Genomic DNA, 23213 nt, shown 5'->3' on the forward strand with positions numbered 1-23213 from the left:
TTGCCTAGGCCATTTTACAGGCACCTCTAAATTTCAAAAATTTCTTAAAGAATGTATTCTCTGTTTCTTTGATTAATGTTTGTTTGTTTTGTTTTGTTTTCTGGGGACTATCAGAATCCTTCTTTGAGGTGAGAAATGGGTGAACCAGAGCTTTCCTGTCCTTACCTGCAGAGCTGTTGATGGTTTGAGCCGAGCCCCTCCTTTGTGGCCTCTATCACTGTCTCCTTGGGCAGTCTGGGAACTTCGAGCCTTGGATTTGATAGAATAACTCAAGGTTGTTACCTGCTTCCTTCACCTGCAGTGTGGACTGAGCTCTCCCTGCCCCTGCCTGTGTCCCTGTGAGCTGGCAGTGATTGTTAGGTCACATCCATACTTGGGGGTTTCATTTCAGCACAGACTCATCTGGCTTTTTGAAACCTTCAGTTCAAAACATGAAGTGCCTAGAGATGTCAGGAGTCGAAGCCAAAGAAACATCTGTATACTGAACTAATCCGCAGCAGGAGTTCTCAGTGGGTCAGACTGACCCACAAAGCAAGCAGTATTTGCTTCTAGAATCTCTACTGGAGGCCGCTTCTTTGGTTTGTAAAATGGAGTCAGAAAAGAAGTGGTCTGCCCACACTCCATTTATTCCCAGGCCAAACTTAGACTGTCCTTGTTCTCAGTGCTAAAGGAATGTTATGGTAATATGAGGTCAAACTCAGGTATGTACAATAAGAAACAAACTTGAGCTAGGGTAAGGCAAAGCAAGTCAACTCTAAGTTTCATCATTCACCCGACTTGGATGCTCAAAATATTATGAAAATGAAAACATGGTGATTAGCAGTAACAAATTGATTCAGTGAAAAGACACAGAGCATTCAATTAGTAATAGATTTTAATCCTCATGATACTGTTAGACATTATTTTTTCCCTCTCATAAGTCAGGAAGTGGAGTCTTGGAGATACAAATTGCCTAAGTCACCATCTAGTTATGGGGCCATTAACCTCTTTGTTCGCCCTATGCTTCCTGAGAGGGTAATCTACATTCACGCATTCAACTTCTGATCCTCATGCTCCTCTTCAAGCTATTGCAATCTATCTTCCACTTGAACCACTTCACCCAAAAATGCTTCATTAAGCTCATAAAAGATCTTAATTAGCACCCCAAAGAGCACTGTTTTTCATCTTAGCAGAAATTTCTCATCTCTGGCTATGTTTCTTTCTTTTTGAAATTCTCTTCCTTTAGTTCTGCTAAGTTATCCTCTTGATTTCCTCCCTGACCTTAGCTCCTCAGCCTCTCCCCAGAGGTTCGTGCTCAGTTCAGAATGCTTCTCCGTACACTCTCCATGGAGTGTGACAACAATGAATAGTTACATATTATGTCTCCCAAACAGGTATTCCCCTCTGTCCCCAACTCTTCTAGGCCTGTATATTCTGTTGTCTATTGGACATCTTTGTCTAGAGAGTCCCAGGCATCTCTAACTCAGTCCTGAATAAACCTCTTCACCTGATAGCCCACTCCTAACCTGTTAGTCTGCTGTATTTCCCATCTTGGGGCATGGTACAATCATCTAACCCGTCATCTTAGACTCCTCCCTTTCCTCCTCTCCACCTTCCACATCATTCATCCCAACTTCTGTTGGTTCCACTCAAAGTTGTCAGCAACCTGTGTTCAGGTCCTCACATTTCTTACTTGGATTGTTGTATAAATCATAAAACAGTTGGCATCTGCCTCAGTCTGGTCCTCTTCTATCATTTCTATCACTATAAAACAATATTTACTTTAAAATATCAGTTTATCAAATTACAGATACATGCTTCTTGCAGAAAATCTGGAATAAGAATTGAAAAAAATTTAACATCTCTTTAGAATATTATGTATGCATGCATATAACTATTCAAGAACATTTTATGTAAATGTTTCTATGCAAATTTCATAGTTATATATTTAATTAGAAAACCCAGACAACAATATATATAACTCTGTAAATGATATTTTTTACTTAATATACCGTGAATAATTTTCCAAATCTTAAATATTTTTCAGGTGGTTGTGAATAATGGCTGCAATAAAATGAAATACATTATGGAATAATGCACTGCACCCCCGAGATTTAATTGTTTTCAACACCAAAAGTTACTCTAAGCATTTATAATGTATGAATCACAAGGACTTAGATTTAGGTGGGAAAGGAAAAAATATATAAAACACATACTTTAAGTTCATTGACATTTATTAGATACTATTTAAACAACTATATATTCTGCCTTCAAGCAATTATCCAACCTCTAAGTGAATGAAGACAAGCTCGGTAAGAAAACAATTTGATAAAGTGATTTTTCTTTTTTACATCGAGTAACAAGAAACGTAAGAGAAAAATTTGGGGACCTTTGTCTTAGTGTGACTAATCAGAGGGTTTTTCTTGGTAGACTAGTGTCTGAGTAAACAAAATTATTTCAGAGCCTCCTTCCTGTGCAGGACACATTGTCCACGTTTCTCTTCTACTAAAGGCTGAGGAAAGATCTGTACAGATTTTTAACTCATTTAATTATCAGAAAGAAGAGACATTGATTTAACAAATAATATATACATTTTTAAAGATTTTGGTTAACTGGCCAACTGCCTTCCAGAATGGGCAATCTTTCTAAAAGACAAATCCAATCAGCTTATTTTCCTAGTTAATAAGGCTCCCTTGTTTTCAGGATAATGGTTAAACTTTTTAGCTTGGTGTATTCAGCATTTTATGATCTTCCTCTGGTCTCTCTGGCTTTATCTTACCCCACTTCCTCAGACCATTTACTTCTCATCCTTTAGGGTTTCCTGAATGTCTCATTTCATATTAATTGATGTCCTGGTACTTCTGAATTTCCTTTTCTCTGCCCAGAAATGCCTGCTGTCCTTTCCCCTATTTCGTCAGGCTAGTCCTGCTTTTCCTTCAGGACTCAGGTCATCTTCCGTCTGTTCAATTCCCTTCCCTGCTATGCAAGACGGTTTAACTTTCATTTCTTCTCCCCTCGCCTCCTGATTACTTATCTCAAAATACTACATATTGGCCCGGCCAGGGTGGCTCAGTGATTTGAGCATTGTCCCATGAACTGAGAGGTCCTGGTTCAATTCCTGGTTAGGGCACATGCCCGGGTTGTAGGCTCGATCCCCAGTAGGGGGCGTGCAGGAGGCAGCTGATGGATGTTTCTCTCCTACATTGATGTTTCTTTCTCTCCCTTCCCCTCTCTCTACAAAAAAAAAACAATTAAAAAACATTTAAAAAAATAATACATATTGAACTGTAATTGTTGAATCTTGCCATACCCTTGAAAGCAGGGCAAATTTTTGAGATTTACGTTGGTATTCCTGGTACTTAGCTGTCATACAGAATTCAGATTATTAAACCAAGGTTTTATTTTTATTTATTTATTTATTTTTTATCCTCACCCGAGGACATTTTTTTTTATTTTATTTTTTGTCAGATAGAGTGGAAGGAAGAGAGAGAGAGAGAGAAACATCGACGTGAAAGGAACACATCGAGTGGCTGCCACCCGCACAACCCAACCAGGGCCGGGGACAAACCGCAACCAAGGTACATGCCCTTAGCGGGAACCGAACCTGGGTCTCTCTGAACCGCAGGCCGACGCTCCAACCGCTGAGCCAAACCTGCCAGGGCTAAACCAAGGTTTTAAATCCATCTGGTCTTCCCTTCCTTCCATCACACTACAACATAATACCTTCATTTCCTGCTCTTCAAATACACATCTGGGTAAGTTTACTACTAATCACTGAAGAGAAATACAGGTCAAATAGAGGCAACCCTGGTAAAATACAACACAGGAACTTACAAAAATGTAATACGTTAGTCATTCCTTTTTTATGATGTAAATGAAAAACACTGTGCCTCTGAAGCCAGAACTTCAGGGTTTCTTTCTTAGATGGTTTGGGAGAAGTCTCTCCTGGCTTCTATTTACTCTGTGTGCTTAGGGTGACCTTCAAGGTAGAGCAATTTATGTCAATCTTAGGCCATTTTAATAGTGTTCCAATTTCTTTGGAAATGTACATGCCAGAGTTTAGCTACTGTTTTTATTTCATCTCCATGTACACTGGGGTGAAGGTGTCATAGGTATTAGTCAAAGCAAGCAAGCCTGCCATCGTTCCGCTCCCACCCAACTCACACCAAGTTCTCTACCTCCAGGCTGCACTAGACTTCGAATCATCGTGGTTTTGACTTTACCTTGGTGCTTTATGGTCTGAATCAAGTACATCCTCTAAAAGGTTCAAGATGGTTCATGTTTAGCAACTTCTACATTTATTGTTCTAATTTAGCATTAAGATCTTTTCTAAAAATACACTGATTTTCATAAGCTAGGCCACTCTTTTTTCTCAATCTTTCTGATGGCCAAAAGTGAGTTTTCCTCGATTCCTCAAAAACACATGGTCTAGAGATGGAACGCATGAACGTGAAGGCCTGAGCATGGTATGCAAAGGTTTCTACTGTACTGAAATAGAGGAACGTAGCAGATAAGAGTACAAATGCACATTTGCTGAAATCTAGCTAAATGAGGTTTACTAAGGTAAAATGGCTCATGAATGGCAAACTTTCAAGGAATGAAGGACACTGGGGACTATGAAATTATTTTTGTGTAAGAAATATATAGTAAAATACTTTAAAAAGTGTTTAGAATAAGAGTTAAAACTGTAAATACAAATAATACATGCATTAATTAATCTAGTAATAATTAAAATAATGAAAGTTTCAAACTACCATATTTAATAGGAAAAAAAGGCAACTTTATTTGAAATAATATTCTTAAATTTGTCCATGAAGATCATAGTAAACATTTAACAATTTTTACGTCATTAAATTAGATTTTTGCATAAAAAATCAGCCATATAATTTATTTACAAAAATAATAAAAACTGTTCTTATTTACTATTAAAAAGTAAGAACTATTTTAATAAGTGAAAAATATTTAATGCAAACAAATAAGAAAGGTTTTCTTTTTATTTTCTTCATCTCTTATTTTTTATTTTCACAAATTAAGATCTTTTATTTTTATTTTCAAAAACTACAGTGTAGTTTGACAAAAACAAAGATTACTTTGGTATCTGCTAAAACATAAATGATAAAGTTCTTAAGTAAAGATTAAATAAAAAATTATGTTGGGTGTTCAGTATTTTGAAGGCTGACCAAGCACACACAACTAATTGAAGTTTGTGGTCACAGAGGATTTGTCATTTTTCTTCCTTTGCCCATATAAAAATACATTAATAAAAAACTGCCAATGGAAAAACATTTTTAAATGTATGTTACATTCCTAGTAACTTTAATAATAATAATTAGTCTGTAATTACATAATTCCTTTCACCCAGTATTAATACTTTGTCTAGAATTAGAGGTAAGGTAGACTGATCTTTTTATTCAAACATTTTTAACACAGAGTTTTAAATGCTACATAAGGAATTATATAAAAGAGTATTTTGCTGTTGTTGTTAATCCTCACCCGAGGATATTTTTTCCATTGATTTTTAGAGAGAGTGGAGGGAGGGAGAGAGGGAGGAGGGAGAGAGAGAAAGACAGGGAGGGAGAAAGAGAGAGAGAAACATCCATGTGAGAGAGGCACATGGACTGATTACCTCCCGCACGTACCCAACCCAGGTACATACCCTGACTGGAAATAGAACGTGAGAACCTTTGGTTTGCAGGCCAATGCTCTAACCACTGAGCCCACCCGCCAGGACAAAAGAATAGTTTTTTAATATTTGAGATTTACTTTACTATTATATTAAAAATAAATTCCTTTTGATATATAATAAATTGTTGCTTAAAACTCATTAGATTGAAATGATTACCCCAAGGAACTATTTTAGTTTTAATTAGTTTAATAACTTAATTAATTTTAACTACTACTAATCTTTAGAAAACAAGAATACCTATTTTTTAATAAGAGGTTTTTATTTTTTAAAACAACAACAAAAAAGAGGTTGCAATGATTTAAGTGCCCTTATAAATTCCCACAACAAAGTATTAGGTGCTTAAATGACTACTGATTAAATAAATGACATTTAGAAATACAAGCTGGATTAAAGAAAAATATTTGCATAAATTTTTTACTTATTCCACTGGTAACAAGTGACATACCTATTAGCAGTAATTTTTTTTTTTTCCCTCTAGAGCACAGCAATACATGGGCCCCTCAGGTGTTGTTCTGCACCTGTAAAGGCATCCCTAAAGATCTCAACAACGTAAACGTTCACTCCTGTGGGAAGACAGAAGGCCCTCAGATCTGCCAGAAATAAAAGGGATAGCAATAAAAAAAATATTTTGCAGCCCTGGCCGGTTTGGCTCAGCAGTTAGAAATTGGCCCTTGGATGTTTGACCAAAGGGTCTGGGATTGATTCCCAGTTAAGGGCACGTACCTGGGTTGCAGGTTCAATCCCCAGTCCCGGTCAGGGTTGTACAGGAGGCAACCAATCAATGTGTCTCTCTCACATTGATGTTGCCATATTTTGCAAATTTCTGTATGTTAGGTTTGAAGCATTTGCTTTAATTTTAAAGTAAAATACACAATTTTCATTTTTAACAGAGTTGGTATATTTTTCTTTTTTTATAAACATGACCACATTTTAAGTTTCTGCCTAATAAGTAAAAATATAATAATGACACTTGAAATATAATAACACAACAAATGAGCTCTTTCCTAGAAATAAAAAATATAAGAAAATTTATTCTTCATTCAGTATATGGAAAGAAAATAAATGTATAATTTTTAGAATTATATAATGTCTAAAAGAACTCTTCCATGGAGAACTCAATTTACAAAAATTCACATTTTTATAAGATTTACATTGAATACAACACTACTGTTTTAACTAAATTGTATAAATGGGAGGGGCCATTGGGGGTTTGGGGATGTGAAGTAAATATTTTTATAACTCACCAATAGCTTTGGGGAAAAATATTTACTATATGAAAAAAGTAAATTAAGATTGTTAGTCTTCTGTCACAGATGATTTTCTGGATTTGAGAACAAGGTCTTTAATAGATGAAGAAAGTTCCTGAAGCTCTTTGCGAGTAGTACTGGTGTTATCTTCTTCATTGTCTCGTTCATTAATCAAGGGATCCTCTCCCTGCCCAATCTTCTTATTTTGATTAACTAAATGCTTTACAACCAATCCTTGAAACTTTACCAAAAGTGTATGCTGATCCTGTGAAAAGAGAAAGGAAAAGCTAGCAAACATGATTTAGTGATTTGTGGAACAAAGTAGAATTTGTTCAACCAAGACACATTGAAGGTCTTCATTTTTACAAATCAGTGGCCATGTAAGTAGAAAATAATGTAACAAGGTCCTTGCTCTCGAGGAGTTTACATTTTAGGAGAGAGAAAACATGAACATAGATTATTTTAATAGTTGATTTAGCTAGGTTCTATCACTGATGATACAGTCAAAGTAATACGGAAGTTCAAAAAAGCCAAAATTACTTTTAATTGAGTTTCTCAGAAAAATTTAGGTAGAATGAGACTTTGTGAGGGGCGCTTCAAGGACAGGTTAAACCTGAATAAGCTGAAATGAAAGACTGGACATTATTATATCTTTTCTAAAAGCTTAATTTCCAATTCAGAATATTATTTACCATGGATATCATAGGATCTTAAATGATTCTCATTCACTCTTTGCTTTTGTGGAAACAGGAAGATGATGTTAATGTGTCTTGGTGTTCACAATGATTCACATCTATCCATTTAAAATATTTGTGATCTAAAAGCATTAAAAGTTTCAAGTGCACTGAAAATGTACTACCTCTGGAATTTTACTATGAAGAAAAGCAATGATCTGTGGCACACATCTTCCAGGAGCATGGAGCATGCTGTGGGTTGAGGACTGAAACAACAGGACTGATGTGAGGTGCAGGATAAGAGCAGGGTCTTCTGTGACTTTTAGCTGTTCAGCAAGTGCTTGTCGATGCTGGAACAGGATCTGCCTAAACAAAAATATAAACACACAAATTCCCATCAATTTCAGTTCTTCTCTTCTGTATTCATTTTTACTTTTCTAGTTTAATTATCTAGTTCCATAAACACTTTAAAGGATCTTTTAAATATGAGGTACAGACACCCATAACCCTAAATGGCATGGATATACTAATATGCTAGAAAATGACAGAAAAAAAAACGACAACAATGTAGCAGGGATATTCAAAGTATGCTTTTTGAGTTGTAGGGGATCCAACAGAAGAGCACTGATTTAAATAGGTTCCCTGTAAAGAAGGTCTCAAAGCTAATAAAAAGTTTCCAGGCTTGATCAACTAGGAGATTAAGGAACTCTGCTACCTCATCAAAATGAGTCAGAGAGGGACACCGAAGTATATTAGAACCGGATAGTCTTGAGAGTGTACAACCACGAGAGTTTTCTATGCAGGATTCAGATAGTCAAATTCCAATTTCAGATAGATCACATCTAAGAATTCATCAATAATGTAGATTGTGTTACCTTTCCCTTTTTTTGTCTCCCCTTTTTACCATAATATCACAAGTTTCTGCTGCAGAATCCAGACAAGAAAGAAAGTCTTCTATGCTCTGAAAAGGTATTCAATGCCACAATTAACTTTTATAAACAGGATGCCTAAAGAAAATACAGCCATTTAATACTGTTTTATAATTTTATATCCTAAATATAATTTTTAAAAAAGGTTATTTTGTCTTTAAATTGAAATTGTTATTTAGTACTTTAAAAAGGGTAAAATGCCCCTAGATTGGTCTCCCCTTCACTTCCCAAAACAGTATCTGAGTGCAGAATAGTAGTTTTAGACTCAGTTTACAATTATTCTGATAAAAGTCTACTCAAATATCACAAATGCTAGCTGTATATGTATATGTATATGTATATGTATATGTATATAAATAGAATCAAACTTTACTTACCTTTTCATTCAGGGAGCTATGGAGTTTTGTGAGGGCTACTTTAGTTTCTTCTGATAATTTACTTAAAATTTTTTTTCTTACCTATGGGGGGAAAAGTCTATAAGCATTGTGTTTTTGACAGGTGATGGATATAAGATCAAACAAAATGAAACAGAAAATGTATATTTATTACTATAACAGAATGTTGAATGGAATTTATCTTTGTTCTTAAATTTTATATCTCAAACTTGGGATAATAATATGCTAAAACATCCTCAAATCAGAGAGCTAGCCAAAAGCCAGTCAGCCAAAGAAGACAGATGCAACCCTAGTCCCTACTCCTGCCATTAGTGTAAGACGAAGATGAGAAAGAGGAGGGAGAGAGAGAGATTGGGAGAGGAGAGGCGAGCACACACACTCTCTTTAGAGACCAATATTCTCTTCAGAATTAGTGTTAAGTATTGAAATGAGTGGTGTCACAAGAAAAATGACTGCAAAGTTATGGAATTTGGCATAAACATTATTAAGAGACTTATAACTCAGCAGGAAAGAGAGATGTGACATAACAATAACTAGAAAAAAATAAAATGTTGGTATGCAAGTAATTAAGCACCATTACTTTTTTTTTTTTCCTTTTAATCCTCACCCGAGGACATTTTTCCATTTTTTGTTCAGATAGAGCGAGAGGGAGAGAGAGGAAGAGAGAGAGAGAGAAACATCGATGTGAAGGGACACATCGAGGGGCTGCCACCCGCACAACCAACCAGGGCCGGGGACAAACTGCAACCGAGGTACGTGCCCTTAGCGGGAACCAAACCCGGGTCTCTCTGTACCGCAGGCCGACACTCCAACCGCTGAGCCAAACCGGCCAGGGCAAGCACCATTACTTTTAATAGACTGGTTATACTCCTAAAGCTGCTAGCAACTATCTATCTATCTATCTATCTATCTATCTATCTATCTATCTATCTATCTATCATCTATCTATATCTATATATCTCTATATATCTCTATGTATCTATATATATATAGATATATATAATGTACTATACTTGACATAAAAAATTTCCGATTTTTTTCCTAAAATATTTTTCCTGTATTTTCTTTTCTTTTTAGACTATTTCATATAAAATATGCCCAGGTTTCAAAACAAAACACATCAGAGTGTCAAGAAAATCACTAACATACTTCACTCGTAATGGCTGCAGGATCGTCGACTGCCATCATTAAATCCGAAGCTAAGAAGTTGAAAATGAGATTAGTGACATCAGTACAGACTGTCTTTAGCAAGTGCCTGGTAAGAGCAGTCTGTGTATCATCTGAAAAATAAAGGTGCTCTATTAAAATGAATGTACAAGAAAAATTATGAGAATCAATGACTGGAAAAAAATAGTATTAAGTATACCTGTAAAGAACTTCATCCCTTTTTCAAATAATCGAATATTATTGTAGAGGTTTGAAACCTCTTCTTGCAAGTCCTTGATTGTGCGCTTTCTGCCAGTTCCAGAGGCAGAAGTCGAAGACATGAACACAGAACGTACCACCTCGAGGTAAATTTTATTAAGAGGCCTGTGAACAAGATAAATATATTTCATTTATTAAAATGTACTGGGTTTACATAAATAAAATTTTTGATTCTATGGAAATAAGGTTAATGAAAACATCTTTAGTTTTTAAACAAGTAAGATTAATTTGGAGAACAGTTTAAAAGAATCTGTTATCCATACCAGAAATTATAATTTAAATGGATTATATTCTCAATTTTTAAGGTATTCAAAGCCATTGTGTTAAAGACAACAAAAACAACAAAAGCTTCCATTCAAATTAAATTCAGAGCAACTCTTGAAAGTTAATTGGGAGAATAGTAGACTCTAAATCTGTTCCCTATCTCCATTTATAAAGTACTATAAAACATAGTGTATTTAAAAAAAAACCTTTTCATGTTTAACTCAGAAAAGATTATTTAAATAATGGCAAATAATTAGTAACTATTTCAGCTTTTCACATATAAAAAATATAATTAATGGAGTCATAAACAAAAATATAGTTAAATTTAAAAGAACTCACTAGAAAAGCTAAATTTCTAAATTCAATAAATAAGATGCACTGGGCTCCTGGATTATATTTATACAAACTTACACACGGACTACTAATTTGAGCAAAGACTGCATTAGTTAGTAGTGGTCAAGTACAACACAATTTCTTTGACTTTTGTAAAAAAACAAATTTAGGCTGATAGTACTATCTATATTTATTCTTTTTTTAAAAAATGGTTTTATTGATGTTAGAGAGAGAGAGGAAGGGAAAGGGAGAGAAACAACTTTGATGTGAGAGAGAAACACTGATTGGCTGCTTGACCCTTTGGTGCATGGATGCCACTCAAGCCAACTGAGCCACACTGGCCAGGGCTAAATTTATTCTCTTTGAAGGCAGTTTGTTACTTGATTTTCTTGTGCACTGTGTACTTTCTGTCAAATCTAGATAGGAAATGATCCTTTCCTTTCTTCCTTTTAAATGTTACTTTTCATGCTCTAGAGGAGACCAGCCAGCGATCAGTGCTGGTGGTTTTCTCCCAAACAGGACTGTAAGATCAGTGAACAAGGACACCTCCACACTCCTGGCCTTTTATCGCCCACACTGCCTTGCCCACGTATTGCAGTGTTTGTTGAACTGCCTCTGCAGGCAAACATGTCTAGAATTAAATTCCAAGCTTTTAAAAAACTCCACCTAAAATATATGTTTTCTATCAGGTTGGTGAAAATTTAATATAATAATTTCTATCATCAAATAAAAAAATATGTTTTTAGACTTGCTTTATTAAGTACTCAGCAAGTTCAGAAATAAACTCCTCAGGGGCATCTTGTATGCGTTTTCTTAAAAAATCTTCAATCTCATCCTGGAACATAAAAGTGATCTCTGGCTTCTTCTTTCCTATAAAGAAATGAGCAATGAGAAAAACAACAACAAAACAAACAAATGAGCAACATAAAGGAAACGGTTTTCCATTAACGTATTTAATAAGGTAGTAATTCATTCACTGCCTACCACAAAAACGCTAATATTAATTTTTGTCACCAAAATTGCCAATGATTAATAACAATAATTTTCAAAAATAATTTTTAGAATAGCATACATAATGGCATTTCTTTTGAGTTATATTTTCCTAACTTCATTTAATGACTGTTTTCTACAAGTCAATCAAAAAATAAAAGATACTTTTCCCCTGATGTAACAAATAGAAATTTAAACAATCAAGTAGATGAAAATCTTTTAGGAAAGGATAAATTCTCTTTGTTGAACAATGGATACTGAGCAGAACTTCCTTCTTTAGAAAAATGAATACTTACTAAAAGTCAAATCATCATTATAACTTACCTAAGATCTTAAGGAAAACTCTTTACAATCATGTAAAGCACTACAGAAGTAGAATTAAGCTAAAAATGGTCTTTTTGCAAAGGTATAGATTAAAAAGAAACCTCATAATTTTACACCCATAATTTATTTTTGCTATCATAAATAATTCTATACCAAGAAAAATTTGTATGTAGCTACTGTAATGGAAATAATTGTTAATTGTGAAAATGTCATGCCTACTCACTTAACTTGGAAAAATATAGATTGCAGACAAAGAGAGCTGACAATGTTTCCCTTATTAATTAAAAAAGTATAAAAGTGATTATTTTCAACTAGATGAGGTACTGACTCTAAAAAGGAAACCTTAGAAATAAAAATAAAGCAGCTCAAAAATCAATGTTCACATGAATCAAGATATAAGTAGTTGAAATCACAGCTTTAGAATAGATGAGCTATTCTTCTTTCACACCAAATAGTTTCTGATTTGTTTGTTTGTGTCCTGCAGGCATTTCATTCAAGTCATTAAATTTTATTTACTCCTAGTAATCTTTCACACTGAGTTGACCCTATATTTGAGCTGAGAACCTAATCACATCCTGATTTCAGAGATTACAACACAACCCTTTTTCAAAAGCAATGAAATTACATTCTTTTAGGTAGAAAGTTTTAATTATACTTTTATAGCCCCTCTTTATAATCTATTTGTAAAAAGAGTATAACATGCCCCATTTAATAATTACTTAAGGCCACAGATGTTAGAGAAGGTTTTTCTTAAATGCACTTTCACTCCTACACCTTCTGCATCTGGGGAAGAAGGAAATCTATTTATCAATGAAAACTTAAAATCCACATAGGACCGTCTTAATACTATTTAAAATAAGGGTAGAGCTAGTAGTTTCTATGAAGATTCTTTTCCTTTAATTAATACTGTTTTATGCATGACAAGAACAGTAGCTATTTTAACCTATCTCTGAATACTTTAAAGACAGATCTTACGCAACTCTGTTACAGTAGTAGCACATCAATAGCTGAGGCCAGGTCACTTGGTATCTACATCTCACAGCTCTAGCCCATACATAATGAACTTGGTGGAAGAATAAAATAAAAATCTCAAATTATCATCACTTCATTTTTTTTTTCTCTTTTTGCTGGAAAAAAGGAGGTGTGAAGTATCATAGTTTATTTAAAAAAAAATAGACAAAAAGTATCATAATTTCATTTAGAAAAATAAAGTAAGATGTCTCTCGCTAACTTAACCACACCAAACACTAACAAGTGTAGGAAAAGAAAGATGCATATACTTAATTCTCCCCCTAAGATAGAAGCAACTAACCAATTAGATGTTACCATGAAAACTAAATGTGTATAAAATAAATGTTTCCTACTTAAATTTGCAGAAATACTCTTTTCATAAAATATTATAGTTTGTTTTGCAAAGCACTGGGAGACCATAAAAATCATTATACAAACTGAAACTATGCAAAGTATTCTTAATAAACAATGAAAAAGTTTTCAAATGTTCTGTGACTTTTTTTGTTGTTAATCCTCACCTCAGGATATTTTTCCATTGAATTTTAGAGAATGTGGAAGGGAGGGAGGGAGACAGCCCTGGCTGAATCTACAACCTAGGTAGGTCCTTGATCAAATTTAACGCTTGGCCATTTGGTCTGTGGGCCAATGCTATAACGCAGCAGTTCTCAACCTGTGGGTCGCCACTCCTTTGGGGGTGGAAAGGACTCTTTCACAGGGGTCGCCTAAGACCATCAGAAAACACATATTTCTGATGGTCATTCATAACAGTAGCAAAATTACAGTTATGAAGTAGCAATGAAAATAATTTTATGGTTGGGGGTCACCACAACATGAGGTGACCGTGGCATTTTAGGAAGGTTGAGAACCACTGCTAACCACTGAGCCAAACTGGCCAGGCCTGCTCTGTGACCTTTTAAAAATCTTTGTAAAAACATTAAAAGCTTTTACTGGTGGTTACAAATGTATAGGGAAGTGAAAAATAAAACTAATATTTATAATTAATTATAATTAACTCATCACAAACACTGAGAATGAAAGTTTTATTTCTTTGTAAAAAACGAATCAAGAATAATTTGAACAATGCTTGCCTGCTTCTCACCTTGTGATTTACAACACAGAACAAACATCTTTTTTATGTGCCTTGGCAAGTTATCCTACCCCACTTTTAACTCTACACTTGATCCTTTGCCCTTTCAACGTTGCGAAACATATCTGAGAATTCCTCTAATGTGGAGTTTTTGCTAACCTCACATCCTCTAAGACATTTTCATCCTTTTTATCACAACCACTTTTCTCATTTACATCAATAAGTGCACCCTTAAAAAATAAAATAAAATAAAATAAGTGCACCCTTATCAAGCTCCTCTGGCTACACGGCTGGAGTGCCCCTGAAGAGTGGCAATGTCAAAATTCCCACAGCTACTTTTTCTAAAACTCCATTTATTCTTGATTCGTATTTTATTTCCAGTGTTAAGCTTTTCATTTATTTCCTACACTTTCATCTTTGATGGCCAATTCTCTTTTGATTATCCATTTTTGTAAAATGTTACATGGATTTATCACTGGGAAACAATGAGGCAACACAACTATATACTTTGTGCATAAAGTGAAAAAGAGATGCACAATGATCAATTACTGACACACTGAAATAAGTGATGTGATTCATAGATCATGATGCACATCTGCTATTTATGTGCTGATTTGTGGGCTCAGGAGCTAGCAGTGATGTTATTACTTTATGCAATTGCTCACAGTTAATATACCTTGGCCACTGAAATATGAACCACGTTGTTGGGGGGCTAATGTCATTTTACTAAACTGTGATAACTGAAATGTATGCCCATTGAAACTGCAAAGCCAGGACTTCCTGTATAAGCATATATACCTAACTGTATGCATCTTAAGAAAATGTTTTTAAAAAGTCATGCATATACAAAGGAAGAGTAAAATAATGCTACAAACCAGTGTGAGATGACTCATCATCACTATCATCATCTTTTCTTCCTTTCTTCTTGACTTTTTTAATTTTGTACTCTCTGGCATTGCTACCACTTCCTCCTCTCACACTTCCACTGCCCTCTGGTGGAAAATGACATTAGTTAGTATTACCTAACTTAATTAGCATTTTTAGAAAATAATACTATATTGTCATATTTAACTTTACAGCAGAAAAATAAAAGCCAAATAATTAAACTTTTTGCCACCTTTTTAATGTCAAAGTTTCTTTATCAAACCAAAATTTTGTAAATTCAATAAATAAAAAACAAAATATAAACTCTCTTGAATTTGAGCAACTCACTTAGATAGCCTATTTGCTTTAAATGCAGTTTCTTCCTCCTTCTCTAATGACATCTCTTTTCTGTAGCTTTGTCTGACTTTTTCTTGGCCAAATCCATTCATTTACCTCCTTTTTTATCTTTCCAGAAGAAAATGTGCCCTCATCTGCCCTTCTGTTACCACAGCCTCATGAATATCCCCTATTCAGTACTTCACACATTTAATTATACTTGGTTTTGTTTTCTTGGTTAAAAAAGTATTGCCCTTGTTTATAGGAGACATTTGGATTCTTCCACCACTCAACAAGATAATAAACTTGAAACATCTCCCACTAATATTTGTATCTTGGGATTAAAGCAACATTTGATACATAACAAGTGTTTAATAAATACAGGGGTTGATAAAAGTAGATTTACAGTTGTGAATATGCAAAATGCAGAGTTTTTTCTTGTATTATTATTTATTATTATATTATTTATTTGCATTACAACTGTTAAAAATATGTTCATAAAAATTAAGTTTTCAATTAAATAAAATAATTTATATAAAGACTTTTTAAAAATTCTAAGTAAAATTACCTTAAATGTCATGTTATATAATTCTAAGTCCTAATTTATTTTTCCTTATTTTTATGAAAGAAACAATTTTTAAAGCACAAATTTTAAAGTGAATGTGTTTTTATTGCATTTAGTAATAATTTCTTATGAGGAAGATTATTCTATGCATTATAACTCAATTTTTATAATATAATAGTACTGTCACTGAGACAAAGCACCAAATGACCTGAATTTTTAGAAGGAAATAAAGTAGACTACTTATACTGACATAAGTGCAACCAATTAATTAAGCTGAATGTATAATTATTTCTTTAAATAATAAAATAAAATATCCATGGCTGTGAATACTACTATGATTTATTGGAGTAATTTACTATATATTTTTCCTAGAAAAAGGGAGAAAAATTTCAAAATATCATTATTGAAAGACTGCAGAAAAAGGCTTTTGAAGAAGAAAGAAAATAATTTCAAAGAAATAGGAGTGAATTTGCACAGCAAATAAAAATTGTTCCTACTATAAAAATATAGAAAATATGTCAGTTTCTGAATGCAAGTTACTGGTATGCCTGTGCTACCTAAAATAATTTCTAAACTAAAAAAAGAAATTTAAAAAGTAGTGTGTCTGGAAAATTCATTCATTTAATAAATAGTTATAGAGCTCCTAAAATATGTCCAGGAGGGTTCTAAGTATTAGGGAAATAGCAAAAAAATGAGATGGACAAAGTTCCCAAACAATAAAACACATCACAGTGATCAAAGTGGTGGAAAAAAACTGGCAAGATACTATAATGGAGAATGTGTCCACTACTATTCTGGGCAATTACGGAGCTCTCTCTGAGGAACTGAAATTTAAAGTTGATCTGTAAATGACAAAAAGGAACCTGAAGTTCAGGAGAGAATAGTCCAGGTAGAAGGAATAGCTAGAGGAAAGGCCTTGAGGCACTTGCCAACTCTGAGAATTAAAAAAAAAAGGCTACTGTGCTGGAACATAAAGGGTGAGAGAAGAACAACAGGTGATGGGCCAAGCATAAACTTAACTTAGCTCTCACAAATAAAATACGTAATCACCAATATTTCCATTTTTATAATCAATATTTAATCCATTAGCAAAAGATTTGGTTAATATTAGCAGTCAAAGGTGAACTGACCAAATAAAAGCATTTCAAAGGGCCTAACAAATTTAGAGTTCACTGGAACAAATTAAAAACTCATCTTTGTTAATAATTTTTACCTGTTGCTTTCCTTCTTCGTTCATCTTTTTTATCCTTTTTACCTGTATTAGTGTTTTCTAAAATGGAAACTTGTTTCAGATCTTCTTCAGTGATTAAATGAACAGGATTATTTTTCATTTCCTAAAATAAAACATGCTTTTTTTGGTAGGGAAAATATACAGCATTGCAAAAAGTATAAAATAAAAGTTGTTTATATACTCACATCCTAATTATTCTTGTTTGGTTTCGCTGCTAACTACAGAGATTTGTCTCACAGTTGCAATTGAGACTGTTTCTTTTTGCCAAAAATCAGCCTCTTTCTTTGCTATTCTTGGAGTTTTGTATCTATTATCAGCTAATGAGAAATCCTATCTGGTCACTTAACAACTAATCACACAGCATCAAATGTAATCCTCTTCAGCTGTTACTGGCTTAACAGATGACCCTTACCTCCTTTCTTTTTGAGGCTCCCAAGTCCAGTGCCATACCTGGAGACCTGAGATTATTAAAGAGATTGAAAACACCTCCACATCCCTGTCCACCACCATGAGCATATATGAATTGTACCTTAGCATACAACCTCCCCACCCCCAACTCATTCTTGATTTCTGCTTTTAAAAAATGTGTGTTAAGAACAATGAACTATTCCCCAGTTGAGAAACTGGTCTTTATTATGGAAAAGAATTCTAAATCTGTAGTGACAAAAGTCCATTTTCATGTTAAAATTATTTCCCTTTTGGTTTTCCAAAGAAAAATATCTAGAATGTTGACAGTTCAAATGACAGAATCACCTTTTTTTCTGAATTTATTTTTGGGTTTGGAGGCAGGAACACAATGAAGAAACACAATGGTGACCACATTAAGTTCTTATTTTAGCAAAAGGACACAAGTAAAAATAATAGCATTAAAATTTTTAAAATAGGCATTTAGTAACTGTGAGCTAACATGTAGCAGACATTTTATATGCATTTACATTTTTTTTTTTTTAATTCTCACCTGAGAATATGTTTTTATTAATTTGAGAGAGAGAGTCAGAAACATTGATGTGAGAGAAAAACACTGATCAGTTGCCTCTGGTATGCCCCCTGACCAGGACTGAATGTGAAACCTAGGTATGCACTCTGACTGGGAATTGAACTCGCAACCTTCTGGTGCACGGGATGATGCTCCACCTGATTCAGCCACCTGGTCAGGCTATTTACATTTATCCTTTTGAGAGTAGGTATCCTTTTTTGAAACTGAGGAAACTAGAGGTCTATTTGTCTAAAGTCAAACAGAGAGTAAACAGTTGAGAACAGAACTCAGGTTTACTAATATCAATCCTGTAAACTTTTACTCCTCTTTGATGCTTAGCAGGCCAAATGTAAAAAAGTATTCATTTTTAAAGACTATTAAAGAGCTTAAAAGGAATATAAATACAAATTGTTTATATATTTAATAAGCTCTCAAGAATTTATTAACAGTCTAAGATAAATGGGCTTATTCTACCTATTTGTGAGTGGGTTTTATAAGTAGATGGTGTTGCTAACTAGAAACATGTATTGACCAGGCCTTAAAACAGACTTGGCAGGACCTCTACTTCTAAACACTTTGACAGTAGTTGCTCTGAGAAGCTAATCAATTTTGATAACAACAAACACTTTCTTTTCTCAGTAAGTTATCCGGTTTGTGTACCCCAAATAGGTAAAATTAATGAGGCTCTGATAGGTTTAGTAAATATATTATGTAATGATAGATAAATATACAGTATACTTATGGATTCTAATGTTAGACCAATACCCTTATGTAACTTAATTGTGAAGTGTATAATTTTATTTATATGATTTCAATTCATAAAATCAGCTCCCTAAGTTTTAACTTCTATGTCTTCATGGGAATAAAAAAGAAAAAGAAATCCAGGAGAGGAAATAAAATGGAATGACGCAGTAAAGGAAAATGATGTATAAAAGATTGTGTTAATTTGGGGGAATAGAGCTTACCCCAACTTTTAAAAGGACACAATATGATTCTAATGTGAAGATACTGTTAAGATTGCTAGGTAAAAAGAAATCTGGCATACCTTTTCAGCTTTTTGGTGCATAAGCTCACTGAAGAGTTCTGTACAGTCATTTATAAATTTTTCACTGACTACAACAGTGTCACTAAAGACTACAGCTGAAGGCTGTTTGCTGAATGCTCTCATCACTTGTTGAAGTAACATTGCAGCATCTTCAACTGATAAAGAACTGGGTAGCAGAGGCTAGAATTAAAGACAAAATGAACAATGTATAAATGTACTACAATACTGATAAACCATTTGTTATATAGTATGTGCTCTCCCTAGATGATCTCATTAAGTCCAATGGCTTTTGGAATCATCTGTATGCTTATAACCTCCCAAATTACATTTCATCATTCCTTTGAGTTTTAGAATCATAAATCCTACTGCTTCCCTAACTTTCCTACCCCTGTGCCTAATTTAACCTGTCCAAACAACACTGATTTGCAGCCGCCTGCCCCGATCCTCCCAGCACCCATGTGCTCTTCCCCACTATTTCCCCTATCTCAATTAATGGTAGCATTCTCCACTCAGTTGACCAGGTCCCGAACCTACAAGTCACACTCAGTTACTCTCATAAATCTAAAAACAATCCACCATCAAGTCTTGATAACTTTGCCTCTAAAATATATTTCTTTTTAGCTCTTTCTAGTATCTGAAATGATCATTTTCATTAACCATTTACCCCCAATAAAAGTACTCCTCCCTGAGAGCAGGAAACTTATCTGGATACCATATTCCCAGCAAGTAAAATGATGTCTGGCACACAGAAGGCACTGAATAAAATTTGTTCAATGAATAAATAAACACTTATATCTGGAATCTCTGAGAATTCATGTATGCAAAACAAGGACTTTTCTGCTGTGTAATGGATTGGCCTTTTGTTTCATTCTCTTCACCTACACTCATCTTCTTGGCATAACAAAGGAAGGTTAATGCTAAAACTGAAGTAAAAGACTATCAGTGCTAAAGCAGCTTGTATTAACATATTAGCAGAGATCAACGGATAAGGGGTAAACAAATGGGACATGATGCCTACTGCCAGTGAGGTTGTAAATGCTTGGATAAGAGCATGGGAAGTCTCATTAGTTTCCAAATGGCAAGACTTATACTAGTGTGTTATATTGTTTGCCTGTTTGATAGTTACAAAATTCTGGATGTTGACTCTCTATATACAAAATGTCACCTAACTTCAAAACCCAGAAAATCTTTAAGCATAAAATAATTAAGATTAATTTTGTTGAAACAATGACTGTTAGAATTTGGCTCTAAAGCCAAGACCTTTATGTATCCTAATTCTTAAAATGGCCAAATACTAGTTGTCATTTCATTTAAAGAAAAATTAAGAAAAAAACATACTGCGATATCCACCCATGTTCCAGAGCTGATGGCTTCCTCTACCGATGCTTCCACCTGATCCACAAGTCCTTGACCAACACAAGCTGCTTTCAGAAACAAGAGCTGTGCAGTCTTATACCTTTTCTTTATGTAGCTCACAGCATCTGGGATTCCAAGTCTGGACAAAGCATCAAATTCTAGAAATATATCCCAAAGTTGGAATAGAACTGTCAATCTTTACACTTCTTAGAAATGTTACAAAAAGTTAAGCTCTACCAAACCTTATTCTTTGTGAATGCACTGTATTCTAATATCTTTGTTTTTCAAAGAATAAAGCACGGAAATGTACCACAGCCTGCTTATGTTACATTCCCAAATTTTTATTACTAAATATATTTGTAGAGCAATGGGTTCAAGTACTTCCTCAATTCCCGTTGCTTTAATCCCTTTCCAATTGAAGGGTCACAGGGAAACATGAGAACTACAGAGAAATAAAGTTTAAGTAAAGAAACAAACACTGGAATTTACTTTGCATATTATAGTTAAATAAAAAAATGGAATTTTTATTTTTCAAATGATTCATTAGACACCTTAGAACAAAGTACTTCTCTAGTGTAATTTAAACCAGTAGGAGAGTTAGCATATAAAACAAAAGTAAAAAATGAAAACTTAAATTTATAACCAGTAGAGTTATTGAAGGTATCTACTGTCCTCTCCATCCCCAAATAATCATGTTTAAGAAAATTAAGTACAACAAAGTTCTGAACCAAGTCCATGGTTGAAGAAAATGGGAAGTATATTACAGAAAGTCAAGAAAACATAAGCCAAACCCCATATTCTAGCATGCATTTAAAGTGTTTGAACACTAATGACTTACATACAGGCTTATTATTGAGAAAGCAAATGATCTCTTATGTGGCTTGACCTGGGTTATAAAATTAAATTGAGCGATATATATATATATTTATTTCCTAACTGCTTTAATGACTAAATTCAATCAACCTACCATATCAAAATGACAGAACCTCAGAAACCAAATTTAGAATAACTTTAATGTTTCTGAAGTATTAGATAACTAATGAACTTTATAAAGTTGATAGCTAATAAAAATATTTACAATACTTTCAGGTATAATAATCTGCAAAAGCAGGCAACTTCATATAAAATATAATAAATATAATAAATATAATTCCCTTTTATGTATTACAAAATACTTGAAGTTGTAATATCACTGGAAGGATGGTAACAAGTAATGCCAGCTTTTGGTCTTTCTATAACAGTTCAATAACTACGGAATTAAACTCAGTTTCCAAGACCCACACAAACTCGCAGTGTGACTACTTTTACACTCAAAGAGAACCATTATTATTTGCTGGGCTACAGTACAGTATATGTGTGCTCCCAGGGTAATATACAAATTCCTAAGAATGTGGTTAGTATTAGAAAGAAGTTTTAGTTTCAAAGAAAACAAAATAGTTACCTAGATAGCCATTCTGCCTGAAAAAGGAATCCACCCAAGTACTCTGTGTTCTGGAGTAAATGTCAGGTAGAAACATGGCCTTATCTTGCCTCCCACCAACCACAGTGCCTCGTAAGCGTCCACTATTAACAAGTTCCTCAAGGACAGCTTAAAACAAAACAAATAGAAATAAATCAGAGCAGGTAAAAATCTCAATAAAACCCCAAGACTTTACTATTTTACAATTTAGTTATTCTTACCCTTTAAAAATGCAAGTTCAAGTTTAAATTGAATAAATTAAGACATATTTTAGACAAAACTTTCATGCCATTTATGAGAATACTCAGTCATAAATTCAGAAAATTTGTCAACTAGCTAAAGATGCAGAACTTATAAAAATTAGTTAATAGTCGGGGCGGTGTGCCTCAGTGGTTGAGCATCGACCCATACACCAAAGGGTCACCAGTTGGATTCCTAGTCAGGGCACATGATGAGGTTGTGGGCCCAATCCCTAGTGGGGGGCATGCAGGAGGTGGCCAATCAATGTTCTCTCTCATCGATGTTTCTGTCTCTCTCTCCCTCTCCCTTCATCTCTCTCTAAACAATAAAGGGAAAAAAAGTACTAAATAACACTAAGTTTTTAGTTTGAGTAATTCTGGGGAAAAAAAACATGCCATTATTTAATATCATGATTTCTTAAAAAGGAGATGACTAAATACTTTGAGAATAGATATTACCAAATTCAATTTTCTCACATTTAGAAAAATTAGGATACCTATAACATATTAGAATCTACAGTGTGAAATTAAGCCATAAAATTTTTTTAAGTGGCCTGGCCGGTGTGGCTCAGTTGGCTGGGTGGTGGTGTCCTGTGCGCCAAGGGGCTGCCAGTTGGATACCCAGTCGGGGTGAGTGCCTGGGTTACAGGCTTGATCCCCACTGGGAGGCATGCAGGAGGCAGCTGATGGGTGTTTTGCTATCACATCAATTTTTTTTTCCCTCTCTCTCTAAAAATAATTTTTATATGTTATTACACATTTCCACTGTTTAAATTGGAGTGATACATTTTAACCCTA

At 34.1% G+C, this 23213-nt stretch overlaps 1 protein-coding gene across 2 annotated transcripts in view; it reads right to left on the reverse strand.

Annotated features, from left to right (window-relative positions):
* Nucleotides 1–6773: 6773 nt before the first annotated feature.
* Nucleotides 6774–23213, reverse strand: part of UFL1 (UFM1 specific ligase 1) — a 32521-nt gene continuing 16081 nt past the window's right edge. The window contains exons 8-19 of one of the 2 annotated variants that reach the window (XM_036249226.1): nt 22159–22305; nt 20700–20875; nt 19362–19541; nt 17323–17443; nt 15220–15336; nt 11685–11802; nt 10277–10440; nt 10060–10190; nt 8893–8973; nt 8462–8547; nt 7772–7952; nt 6774–7177 (exon numbers count right to left, since the gene is read on the reverse strand). In XM_036249226.1, the coding sequence (XP_036105119.1) occupies nt 6962–7177; nt 7772–7952; nt 8462–8547; nt 8893–8973; nt 10060–10190; nt 10277–10440; nt 11685–11802; nt 15220–15336; nt 17323–17443; nt 19362–19541; nt 20700–20875; nt 22159–22305 (1718 nt within the window). In that variant the 3' untranslated portion in view covers nt 6774–6961. The remainder of the gene's footprint in view (nt 7178–7771; nt 7953–8461; nt 8548–8892; nt 8974–10059; nt 10191–10276; nt 10441–11684; nt 11803–15219; nt 15337–17322; nt 17444–19361; nt 19542–20699; nt 20876–22158; nt 22306–23213) is intronic. The other variant, XM_036249227.1, reaches the window with a different exon arrangement.

Source organism: Molossus molossus, unplaced genomic scaffold (genome assembly GCF_014108415.1).
Source record: "Molossus molossus isolate mMolMol1 unplaced genomic scaffold, mMolMol1.p scaffold_m16_p_8, whole genome shotgun sequence".
In the NCBI taxonomy this organism is placed as follows: Eukaryota; Metazoa; Chordata; class Mammalia; order Chiroptera; family Molossidae; genus Molossus; species Molossus molossus.